The following is a 12781-nucleotide window of genomic DNA, read 5'->3' as shown; positions in this document are numbered from 1 at the left end:
GGAGTTGCCCCTCAGGCACAAATCCAGAAATTTAATTTCTGTAGTATTGAACTGAAAAATAAATTGAATTGGATCCAAGCACAAATTAAAATAAGCGACCAACTCTGGTATGGACGCCACACCACCGGACCATACCATGAGCAGGTCATCGATGTACCGTCCATACCAGAGTAGGCGATCCACAAAAGGGGAGGTGTCGATGAGGAGGAAGCGACCCTCCCACCATGCCATAAATATATTGGCTATGGAGGGAGAGAACTTAGCCCCCATCGACACTCCTGACAACTGCAAATAAAAAATGTTGTCAAATAAAAAATAATTGTGCCCAAGGAGGAAATCCACAGCTGAAAGAATATACGCCCTGAGTTCCTGGGTGTCGTTGCTGTAGCAGTTCAAAAACCAACTGAGGGACATAAGGGCCAAATTGTGTGGAATATTGGTGTGTAGGGATTTTATATCTGCTGTGATCCACACAAAATTATCCCTCCATTCAAAATATGCAAAGGCCTGTAATACAGACCGTGAGTCCTGTAAAAATCCAGGAATGGAATAAACCAGAGGTTGAAGGAGGGAGTCTACCCACTCTGAAAACCGTTCAGAGTAGGACCCAATTCCAGCTACAATGGGCCTAAGGGGGGGAGGGAAGACATTTTTGTGGATTTTGGGCAATGCATGAAATATCGGAATCACCGGATGTTCCACATAAATGTAATCCCTGACTTTATCATTGAGACAGCCAGATGACACTCCCATTTCCAAAATACTCCTAATTTGACGTTGGAACGATGTGAGTGGATCCCCAGATAAACGGGTATACACCTGGGTGTCTTGGAGCATAGTTGTGACAAGCTGTTTGTATAAGCCCCTGTCCAAAATGACTACAGCCCCGCCCTTATCGGCTTCTCTTATTATGATATCCTGTCTATCCCTTAAATCTCGAAGTGCAGCTCTCTCTGCCCGGGTCATATTAGAATGACTGTTAGATTGTATAGTATCATATAGGGAACATAGATCCTTTTCTACTTGTTCCTGATATTTGTCTAGTGCTGCAGATCGAGATTGTATAGGATAGAAGTCTGGATTGGAAGTCCTGAAATGACTTGAAGAGTTAACATAACCAGGCTCCATGTTCAGCATGGCTTGTAAGGAGTTGCAGTGGATCAGCTCCACATAACCCAGCCCACTGGTGCGGCTGGTGGTGGATGATGCACTGCAAGTCCCACTCTCCAAATTACCAGGTATACTACATGCAGTTGAAACAACAGAAGATACATTTGTTAACCCTTTGTATACATACAGTACAGACCAAAAGTTTGGACACACCTTCTCATTCAAAGAGTTTTCTTTATTTTCATGACTATGAAGGCATCAAAACAATGAATTAACACATGTTGAATTATATACATAACAAACAAGTGTGAAACAACTGAAAATATGTCATATTCTAGGTTCTTCAAAGTAGCCACCTTTTGCTTTGATTACTGCTTTGAAGGGTTTATCATTCTCCCCTACTCACCACTTTGACCTATATCGCACCATTCTGGACGTTAATAGATTTGCCCGAAATCTCACCCTGAAAAAGCATTTTCAGGATGAATCTATGAATGATGTCCATGATCTTATTGTTACACCCTCCCTGGTATCAGCATCTGAACCATACAGTACAGACCAAAAGTTTGGACACACCTTCTCATTCAAAGAGTTTTCTTTATTTTCATGACTATGAAAATTGTAGATTCATACTGAAGGCATCAAAACTATGAATTAACACATGTGGAATTATATACATAACAAACAAGTGTGAAACAACTGAAAATATGTCATATTCTAGGTTCTTCAAAGTAGCCACCTTTTGCTTTGATTACTGCTTTGCACACTCTTGACATTCTCTTGATGAGCTTCAAGTGGTAGTCCCTGAAATGGTCTTCCAACAGTCTTGAAGGAGTTCCCAGAGATGCTTAGCACTTGTTGGCCCTTTTGCCTTCACTCTGCGGTCCAGCTCACCCCAAACCATCTCGATTGGGTTCAGGTCCGGTGACTGTGGAGGCCAGGTCATCTGGCGCAGAACCCCATCACTCTCCTTCATGGTCAAATAGCCCTTACTTTCAAAGTTTTCCCAATTTTTCGGCTGACTGACTGACCTTCATTTCTTAAAGTAATGATGGTCACTCGTTTTTCTTTACTTAGCTGCTTTTTTCTTGCCATAATGCAAATTCTAACAGTATATTCAGTAGGACTATCAGCTGTGAATCCACCTGACTTCTCCTCAATGCAACTGATGGTCCCAACCCCATTTATAAGGCAAGAAATCCCACTTATTAAACCTGACAGGGCACACCTGTGAAGTGAAAACCATTTCAGGGGACTACCTCTTGAAGCTCATCAAGAGAATGCCAAGAGTGTGCAAAGCAGTAATCAAAGCAAAAGGTGGCTACTTTGAAGAACCTAGAATATGACATATTTTCTGTTGTTTCACACTTGTTTGTTATGTATATAATTCCACATGTGTTAATTCATAGTTTTGATGCCTTCAGTATGAATCTACAATTTTCATAGTCATGAAAATAAAGAAAACTCTTTGAATGAGAAGGTGTGTCCAAACTTTTGGTCTGTACTGTATGGTTCAGATGCTGATACCAGGGAGGGTGTAACAATAAGATCATGGACATCATTCATAGATTCATCCTGAAAATGCTTTTTCAGGGTGAGATTTCGGGCAAATCTATTAACGTCCAGAATGGTGCGATATAGGTCAAAGTGGTGAGTAGGGGAGAATGATAAACCCTTCTTCAAAACACCGACCTGATCAGACGATAGAATAGACGCCGATATATTGAGAATCTGAATGTCCACCTTTATTTTTTCTGGCGGGATGGATAGCGGCGATTTTTTTCCTGTGCCGCTTACCTGCCCTTAGTTTTTTGACTGTCTGTCATGTTGGCCAGTTGGTCGTGGAGGGCGCTCCGAGCTGCTCTGTCTCTCATCGGATGGATTCCCAAACTCAGGTGAAGATTCCACTGAGTCCCGTTCGACTGAACTGAATGAAACTTTAGGCATTCGTCTATGCCTGGAGCGGGATCTCCGCAGGATAGAACGAGGTGTGTTCCCACGTACCTCTGCCCATGTATATACTGCATCATTGTTGTAATCCAACAGGTCCCTGTTGAATTTGTTTTGTTTGAACAGCATTAAGTCCTCTTCCACTTTATTAAGATTGTACTTGAGTTGATTGTCAAGATCGACAAAGACAGGCATGTTGGAGAGTACTGATAGCAAATCCTGAGCTTTTTTAATTTCTTCTCTGAGACTAGATAGAGTATCAACAGCCGTGGGTTTCTAACGCCACGAGGGATCATTTTTTTGTCCATATATCTTTGTAATGAAGTGGCGTCCCACCACGTGCGCAGTTCCTTCAACATTAACTTTTCCAGAGATAACATTTGCGTCTTCACATTAAGAACATCTTGCATCTCCTGTTTAGGAACATCAAATATGGCATTCATTTTTCTCACCCTTTCAATGTCATCATCCATTGGGCGCAATGATATATGTGCCATGTTCCACAGGAGGGGGGAAGGGAAAAAAAAACGCTGATTCGGATAAATCCACGCAGGGAGTGCACGCCACCAGGTAACAGTCAAATAGTTTGGGTGTAAGGCAGCTCTCACCTGCTCCACGACACCCTCCGGGCACGGACACCGCACCTGGATGCGGGGATGCAAAAGCGATTTTAAAGGAAGGAGAAGTCCAGCTCAGGTCAGGTGTGAATACGTGGTTTCTTTATTTCAGCGGTTGTAAAATTCCACACAGCAAGGTGTAACAAGTGACGCGTTTCAGACCTCTATAGCATCAGGGTATATAAAAAAGTTGTGTTTCAAGAGAATTTCTGTCACCATTACAACATATTCCTGTAGCACTGGAGTGTAATCACTATATGTGCACAAAAACCATGGGAGGGCTGATAGTGCCATATTATGTGGAATATTCGTATAAAGGAACACCACGTCCGACGTAATCCAGAAATAGGTGTCATGCCATATGACTCCATCAAAGGCCTGTAATACAGACCTGGTGTCCCTGATATATCCAGGAATCTGTTGGATAAGGGGCTGGAGAAGGGAGTCAACCGACTCAGACAATCTCTCTGAGAAGGACCCTATGCCGGCCACAATACGCCTCATGGGTGGAGGAAAAATGTTCTTATGAATATTAGGCAATGCATGGAATACTGAAATGATAGGGAACTGAACATAAATATAGTCCGCCTCCCTCTGACTGATGACTCCCGTCTCCAGACCCCTATCCAACAAATGTGACAACCTCTCCTGAAACACCTGTAGGGGATTGCCCCTGAGTACAGTATATACAGAAGCATCAGTGAGTTGAAATTAATGGTTCTGTATACGGTCCGTATACGGAACGCAAAAAACAGAATGTAAACGGGAAAAAAAAACGTTAGTGTGCAAGAGGCCTTAGGCCTCTTTCACACTGGCGTGTGCGCCCCGTTCCCGTATTGCGGGCCGCAATACACGAGCACAGTCCGTGGGGCAGCCGCAGCGGATCGTGGGCCCATTCACTTGAATGGGTCCGCGATCTGGCCGTTCCGCAAAAAGATAGGACATGTTCTATCTTTTTGCGGAATGGAAGTACGGGACAAAACCCCACGGATCTGTAGTGCTTCCGTAGGGTTCCGTTCCGTGGTTCCGTTCCACACCTCCGGATTTGCGGACCCATTCAAGTGAATGGGTCCGCATCCGTGATGCGGAATACCCACGGAACGGCACCCGTGTATTGCGGATCCGCAAATGTGGTCCGCAATACGGCAACGGGGCGCACACGCCCGTGTTAAAAAGGCCTAAGTGTGTATTACACAGGCCGATTGAGCAAGCGATTCTTGGGAGCTATTACATGCAGCGATCTCCTCCACAGCATGGGGAGGAACGATCGCTATGCCATCGCTCGTCTCCATACTGTCTAGTGATTTGCCAACACCACGATCTGCTGCCTGCAAGAGCTGATTTTTAAGCATGTTTAAAAATCTGAATTGCCCAATGAACGAACACCCCCCTTAGCGATTACTGGCTGAAAAATCGCCTTTAGTAAATGTGCCCAACTGTACCAATTAGTTCCATAGATAATATGATAGCACAAATGACCTATAATAAATGCAAATGTATTTATTGATTGCCTTTCATGAGTTAAACTGGGAATTTGCAGCATCCACTAATCGAGTACAGCATTGAGTATTTTTAAAAGCAAGAATGCAATTTTTCCTGCACTGCTAGAAGTGCTTTCATGCTGGAGGCTGATGAGCCTACATTAGGTTTAATACGGTATTTCCTGCTTCGAAATGACAAAAGAGGAGGTGGGAAGGGGTGGATGATCAGTGCATACATTGAAAGCAAGGATAGGAAGCACTGTGAGCAGTGACATGCAAGACACAACGGTGAGTCCTTTAACCTTACTAATGACTGAAACATCTCTGGGCTGCCTTATTAGAAATGGATCTGGCTTACAGAATGGCCAGGGGGGTTTTAGGAAGTTTTTGAAGCTAAAACAAAGAGAGTGGATCATAAATTGAGCTTGCATCTAATGCCTCATTCACACGTCAGTGATTTTCAACCAAAACCAGGTGTGGTGCAGATCTTTCCCTTATACCTTATGTCTGTGGAGGCTCCAATCCTGGTTTTGGCTCACAATCACCGATGGAAATCACTGACCAAAACACTGAGATGTGAATGAGGTTCCCTTTAAGCCTATCAGCAGCAAAAACCACGCCAAACCGCCAGCATTACCTTCAAGTAGCCGGCAGTGTGTTTCTAATGATGATTTTCTTCCTGCAGTCAGATGCGGTAAAAGCAGGAAAAAAACTATCTTTTATCCTCCGTCCGCGCTATTTTCGAGTCACTCTTGAAGTCAAACGGGCAAGCTAACCGCGCCCCCTTCTCCTGTGACTGAAAGCCAGCCGGCTGTCGGGCATAAGCGCCGTCAGTCACAGCGAAGGGACAGGGAGGGGGCGTGGTTACCTTGAATTGACGCTGCCCGCTTGACTTCAAGAGTGACTCGAAAATAGCACTGGCCACCAATGATGGGGGATTCGGAACGTGATTTTAACTAGGGGGGGGAGATGTGAGACCGCACTGGCCACCAATGATGGGGGATTCGGAACGTGATTTTAACAAGGGAAGGCGGGGGGGAGATGTGAGGCCGCACTGGCCACCAATGATGGGGGATTCGGACCGTGATTTTAACTAGGGGGGGGGGGGAGATGTGAGGCCGCACTGGCCACCAATGATGGGGGATTCGGAATGTGATTTTAACTGGGAAGGGGGGGGGGGAGAGGGGAGGCCGCACTGGCCACCAATGAATATAATATTTGGGAGGGAGGGGGTCTGCCCCCTCCTGCCTGGCAGCACCTGATCTCTTACAGGGGGCTATGATACGCACAATTAACCCTTTAGGTGCGGCACCTGAGGGGTTAATTGTGCGGATCACAGCCCCCTGTAAGAGATCGGGTGCTGCCAGGCAGCAGGGGGCAGTCATGTACACAGTTCTCAGTATATTCTAACTTGAAGCGTCCCCATCACTATGGGAACGCCTCTGTGTTAGAATATACTGTCGGATATGAGTTTTCACGAAGTGAAAACTCATATCTGAAAAAGCTTTTATGCAGACGGATCTGCGATCCATCTGTGTGAAAGTTGCCAACGGCCACGGATCACGGACGCGGATGCCAATCTTGTGTGCATCCGTGTTTTTTCACGGACCCATTGACTTGAATGGGTCCGTGAACCGTTGTCCGTCAAAAAAATAGGACAGGTCATATTTTTTTGACGGACAGGAAACACGGATTACGGCCGCGGATGAACAACGGTGCATTTTCCGAGTTTTCAACGGACCCATTGAAAGTCAATGGGTCCGCAGAAAATCACGGAAAACGGAACAACGGCCACGGATGCACACAACGGTCGTGTGCATGAGGCCTTAGAAGCACACTGCCGGTTACTTGAAGGTACTGCTGGCAGTTTGGGGTGGTTTTTGCCGCGACAGGTTCCCTTTAAAGGAAAGGCTGAGTCTTCTCCTCTTTCTGAATCCTCACCTGGGTTTGTCTTCAAAAGCTGAATATAAATAAACAAATGTGTAAACCCAGGCTGAGTGTGCTGGCAAGTATGTGGCTTTTGCAACATGTGCAACGGGCACCTCCCCCTAGGGCCCTCTATGTAGCGCATCCCAGGTGTAGGAAATGCCGAGTGGTATAGTGCGGCCTAAAATGTCTCTATATGTGTGTCACGGTGATCCTACCTGGACACGGCTGGACCCCAGGCTTTGGCTCTGAAGCAATAAATAAGGGGAATAATTGAGGGATAAAAGAATAACTGGAGTCCAGACCTTGAGATGAAGTTCAATGGCAGCTTTACTTTGCATAAACGTTCTCCAAAACTGTTTACAGGCTTTGTCTTTGGTCCAACGGGCTTTAGCATGAAACTGGCAGGCAAACTCCACTCTGCTTTATCTGTTTCTCTCTGACTCTGCTGTACTGACAGGCTGGCTGTATAACTCAGCTTCTTCTGTATGCTGCACTTCACTTTGTAGTCTGACTCTAAGTTATGGCAGAGAACTTTTCTCTTGGCTCCTGAGGCTTCAAGCTTTGGCCTCCATGGCCAGAAGAGCTTAGGGTGCTCTAGCTGGCGTGGGCACCTCCAGCAGAGATGTGCCCCTGCACACCCTTTCCCTAGCTGGGGGTAAAAATAGACTAACTAACTGGTCCCCACCCTTCCTGCAGGAAGTAGGACTCGCCCACCTCTCTCCAGAGGGGAAGGGGTTAGAATGGAATGGAAGATTCCTTTCTATCGAAGTATAGCTCTGCCATGTTTGCTTCCACCTGCTGGTGAACCAGGCACATTACATGAACAGTTACATAACATTAGAAATGCACAGTGGGGAGGACCTGGAATAAATACATAAGATGACATGAGGTTAGACCAATAAAGACAGTAGCAAGGTGCAGAAGTGGTAACACCACTCTGGGGTGTTACACATGCCTGCCTTTATGGTGCATTTACTTCCAGCAAAGGGTAATAGCAAAAGTGAATCACATTAATTACAAAATAGAGTTACATTAATGTAATTTAAAAGGATTTTCCAAGTCTATACAACTAATGAGCTATCCAGAGGACAGGTCATCAGTATGTGATCGGTGAGGGTCTGACACCTGGGAGCACCGCAGCCTTCTCGCAGCTTACCATGCACGGCGCCGTACATTTCAGAGCAGCTGTGCTTGATATCGTGTTCAGCCCAATTCACTTCTATGGGGCTAAGCTGAGCATGTCATCACTTACCTAAGGAAAGCAGAGAGAAGGTTGAAGCGATATTGTGAGCTACGGTGTCCGACCCCCACCGATCACATACCGAGGATAGGTCATCAGTAGGGATGAGCGAATCGACTTCGGATGAAACATCCGCTCATACCTAGTCATCAGTAGTGTTGAGTAGTGTTGATTGAGCAGCAAAGTGCTCGGGTGTTCAGGTCAAACACCTCAGGATGCTTGGGTGCTGCACCCGAGCACAATGGAAGTCAATAGAAGAACCCGAGCTTTAAACCAGGCACCCCCTATTCTGAAGAGGGGGGGGGGGGGTCTGGTTCTTAGGAAAAGGTCAGAAATTGATGGAAACACCACCGAAATGGTTCAGGAACAGCTTGGGGAGGATGTCTGGATGCATCTTGGACTCCCAGATCGCTGCTGGGAACGAGGTTGTCAGAGTAGTATGCCACTTTTACAGACTGACAATAATACGCTCAAAACCGAAGATAAAATCGATTTTAGAGAAAAAATTGTCAGGAAACATTGTTTCCTGTATATTTACTTGTATATAAAGTGCAAGTGCTGCCAAAAATTACAAGGATGAGGCACTCCGATACAACCTGTATATCACATAATAGAGGGCCTCATTCACATTGTGGTACAATTGTTAAGGTAGTGGAACTCCTACACTCATAAGGCCTATGCACTAAGTGAAAGGGCTGCCAAAAAGTACAAGGAACCCGCACTCCAATACACCCTTTATTACACATAAAGGAGGGCATCATACACCCTTGAAAAATTATGATTGATGGCCTGCTGGTGACCCTCTAAAACATTACGGGCGACGGTCTGCTGTTGAGCTGACCATCTAAAACATTAGGGGCAAGTGCCTGCTGCTGATCTTAGCATCGAAAAAAATTATGGGCGAGTGCCTGCTGCTGAGCTGACCATTGAAAAAATTATGGGCGAGTGCCTGCTGCTTAGCTAACCATTGAAAAAATTATGGGCGAGGGCCTGCTGGTGAGCTGACCCAGTAAAACATTATGGTTGAGGGCCTGCTGGTGAGCTGACCCTCAAAAACATTACATGCGAGGGCCTGCAGGTGAGCTGACCCTCTACAACATTAGGAGCGAGGGCAGACTAATAAGCATGTTGATTAGTAATGAGCGGCATAGTCAATATTCGAATTCGCAATATTTCATGAATTTTTGGCCAAATATTCACCATAAATTCGCAAATTTATAGTCATTGTTTAATTGATTGCGAAATTCAGCAATGTAATAAATTCGCAATACATTCGCAATTAGAATATTCAACACTATTCACGAATACGAATATAGCAAAATAGCGATATTCGCGATTAAAATTTGTGATTCGAATATTCACGCTCAACACTAATGTTGATATGATGGAGGAGGAGGACGAGAAAAGAAAGATTGAACCATATACCTTTTTTTTGTGGTGGAAGGGGTGCATGGTAATACAGTGTATTCAGTACATTATAAAAAACACATTTAAAGTGCCTTTATGTTCAGCTGCTTTCCTCTGGTGGAGTAGAGAAGTCAGGGGCGATCCAGGCCTTGTTCATTTTTATAAGAGTTAGGCCTCATGCACACGACCGTATTTTTTTGCGGTCCGCAAAACGGGGTTCCGTTTTCCCGTGATCCGTGACCGTTTTTTCGTCCGTGGGTCTTCCTTGATTTTTGGAGGATCCACGGACATGAAAAAAAAGTCGTTTTGGTGTCCGCCTGGCCGTGCGGAGCCAAACGGATCCGTCCTGAATTACAATGCAAGTCAATGGGGACGGATCCGTTTGACGTTGACACAATATGGTGCCATTTCAAACGGATCCGTCCCCATTGACTTTCAATGTAAAGTCTGGAGTCCCTTTTATACCATCAGATCGGAGTTTTCTCCAATCCGATGGTATATTTTAACTTGAAGCGTCCCCATCACCATGGGAACGCCTCTATGTTAGAATATACTGTCGGATATGAGTGAGATCGTGAAACCTCATTTCCGACAGTATATTCTAACACAGAGGCGTTCCCATGGTGATGGGGACGCTTCTAGTTAGAATATACTACAAACTGTGTACATGACTGCCCCCTGCTGCCTAGCAGCATCCGATCTCTTACAGGGGGCCGTGATCAGCACAATTAACCCCTTAGGTGCCGCACCTGAAGGGGTTAATTGTACTATCATATCCCCCTGTAAGAGATCAGGGCTGCCAGGCAGCAGGGGGCAGACCCCCCCCTCCCCAGTTTGAATATCATTGGTGGCCAGTGCGGCTTCCCCCCCCTCCTCCCTCTATTGTAATAATTCGTTGGTGGCACAGTGTGCGCCCCCCATGTGGCTAGTGTGCGGCCTCCCATCTTCCCCCCCCCCCCGATCATTGGTGGCAGCGGGTTACTAGCAATAGTACAATAGTAAAAGATTCATACTTTACCTGGGAGCTGCGAGGTTCGTGTCCGGCCGGGAGCTCCTCCTACTAGTAAGTGACAGTTCATTTAGCAATGCGCCGCACAGACCTGTCACTTACCAGTAGGTGGAGCTCCCGGCCGGACACGAACATCGCAGCAGCAGCCTGGAGCAGGTAAGTATGAATCTTCTACTATTGTACTATTGCTAAGTAACCATGGCAACCAGGACTGTAGTAGCGTCCCGGTTGCCATGGTTACCGATCGGAGCCCCAGCGATTAAACTGGGACTCCGATCGGAACTCCGCTGCCACCAATGATGGGGGGGGGGGGGGGGGAGAGATGGGAGGCCGCACACTGGCCACCAATGTTGTTAATGCTATAGAGGGAGGGGGGGCCGATGGGGGGCGCACACTGTGCCACCAACGAATTATTACAATAGCGGGAGGGAGGGGGGGGGGGGCGCACACTGTGCCACCAACGATTTATTACAATAGAGGGAGGGGGGGGGGCCGCACTGGCCACCCAAGATATTCAAACTGGGGAGGGGGGGGGGGGGGTCTGCCCCCTGCTGCCTGGCAGCCCTGATCTCTTACAGGGGGCCGTGATCAGCACAATTAACCCCTTCAGGTGCCGCACCTGAAGGGGTTAATTGTGCTGATCACGGCCCCCTGTAAAAGATCGGGTGCTGCCAGGCAGCAGGGGGCAGTCTTGTACACAGTTTGTAGTGTATTCTAACTAGAAGCGTCCCCATCACCATGGGAACGCTTCTGTGTTAGAATATACTGTCGGTTCTGAGTTTTCACGAAGTGAAAACTCAGCTTTGAAAAAGCTTTTATGCAGACGGATCTTCGGATCCGTCTGTATAAAAACTAACCTACGGCCACGGATCACGGACACGGATGCCAATCTTGTGTGCATCCGTGTTCTTTCACGGACCCATTGACTTGAATGGGTCCGTGAACCGTTGGCCGTGAAAAAAATAGGACAGGTCATATTTTTTTCACGGCCAGAAAACACGGCTCACGGATGCGGCTGCCAAACGGTGCATTTTCCGTTTTTTCCACGGACCCATTGAAAGTCAATGGGTCCGCGAAAAAAAACGGAAAACGGCACAACGGCCACGGATGCACACAACGGTCGTGTGCATGAGGCCTAAATCGGTCAGCATTTTCAGTTGACAGGCGGATGCGCTTATCAGTTATTATGCCCCCAGCAGCACTAAATACCCGCTCTGACAAAACCAAGGAGTAGAGCGCCAGTTCGTGCCTCGTGTCCAGCTTGGACACCCAGTAGTTGTAAGGCATAGAGGGATCATTGAGGACGCTGACACGGTCTACTACGTACTCCATCACCATCTTCCAAAATGTTTCCTTTCTTGTGACACCCAGTAGTTGTAAGGCATAGAGGGATCATTGGGGACGCTGACACGGTCTACTACGTACTCCTTCACCATCTTCCAAAATGTTTCCCTTCTTGTGACACTGTTCCCTTGCCCTGCCTCTGTTGGACCTGCTTTGTTTTCCCCTAGTCTCCCCTCCTCGTTTGCCCAAGGAACTACATACGTACTCTGCCGCCAGCGTTGTCAGCTGGAAATTTTTGGAGCAATTTTTGGAGGAATTAAACTTCCATGGGTACTACCGTCTGTAGCGGAGGCAACCGTCTCCTGCTCCTCCTCCTCATCATCATCCAATTTGCGCTGAGAAGACGAACTGAGGGTGGTATCGCTATCAACCTGTCTAATGTCTTCAACCATTTCCACCTCTTCCACATGCAAAGAGTTGTCCTTAATTATGAGCAGCGAGCGTTTGAGTAGACACAGAAGTGGGATGGTGATGCTGATAATGGCGTTATCGCCGCTCACCATCTGTGCTGATTCCTCAAAGTTTCTTAAAACCTCACAGAGGTCAGACATCCATACCCACTCTGCGCTTGTGAAGAGCAGAAGCTGACTGTAAAGGCGACAACCATGTTGCAGCTGGTATTCCACAACTGTCCTCTGCTGCTCACAGAGCCTGGCCAACATGTGGAACGTCGAGCTCCAGCGCGTGCTCACGT

The 12781-nt window shown here is 46.7% G+C and overlaps 1 protein-coding gene across 1 annotated transcript in view; it reads left to right on the top strand.

The window, feature by feature from the left end:
- Positions 1-5369: 5369 nt before the first annotated feature.
- Positions 5370-12781, top strand: part of SFT2D1 (SFT2 domain containing 1) — a 97452-nt gene continuing 90040 nt past the window's right edge. Inside the window, exon 1 of the mRNA XM_040429296.1 lies at positions 5370-5446. Within this exon, the coding sequence (XP_040285230.1) occupies positions 5432-5446 (15 nt within the window). The 5' untranslated portion in view covers positions 5370-5431. The remainder of the gene's footprint in view (positions 5447-12781) is intronic.

Source organism: Bufo bufo, chromosome 4 (assembly GCF_905171765.1).
Source record: "Bufo bufo chromosome 4, aBufBuf1.1, whole genome shotgun sequence".
Classification (NCBI taxonomy): domain Eukaryota; kingdom Metazoa; phylum Chordata; class Amphibia; order Anura; family Bufonidae; genus Bufo; species Bufo bufo.
Note: the sequence above shows the minus strand (reverse complement) of the source record. Positions and strands in the feature narration are given on the sequence as shown.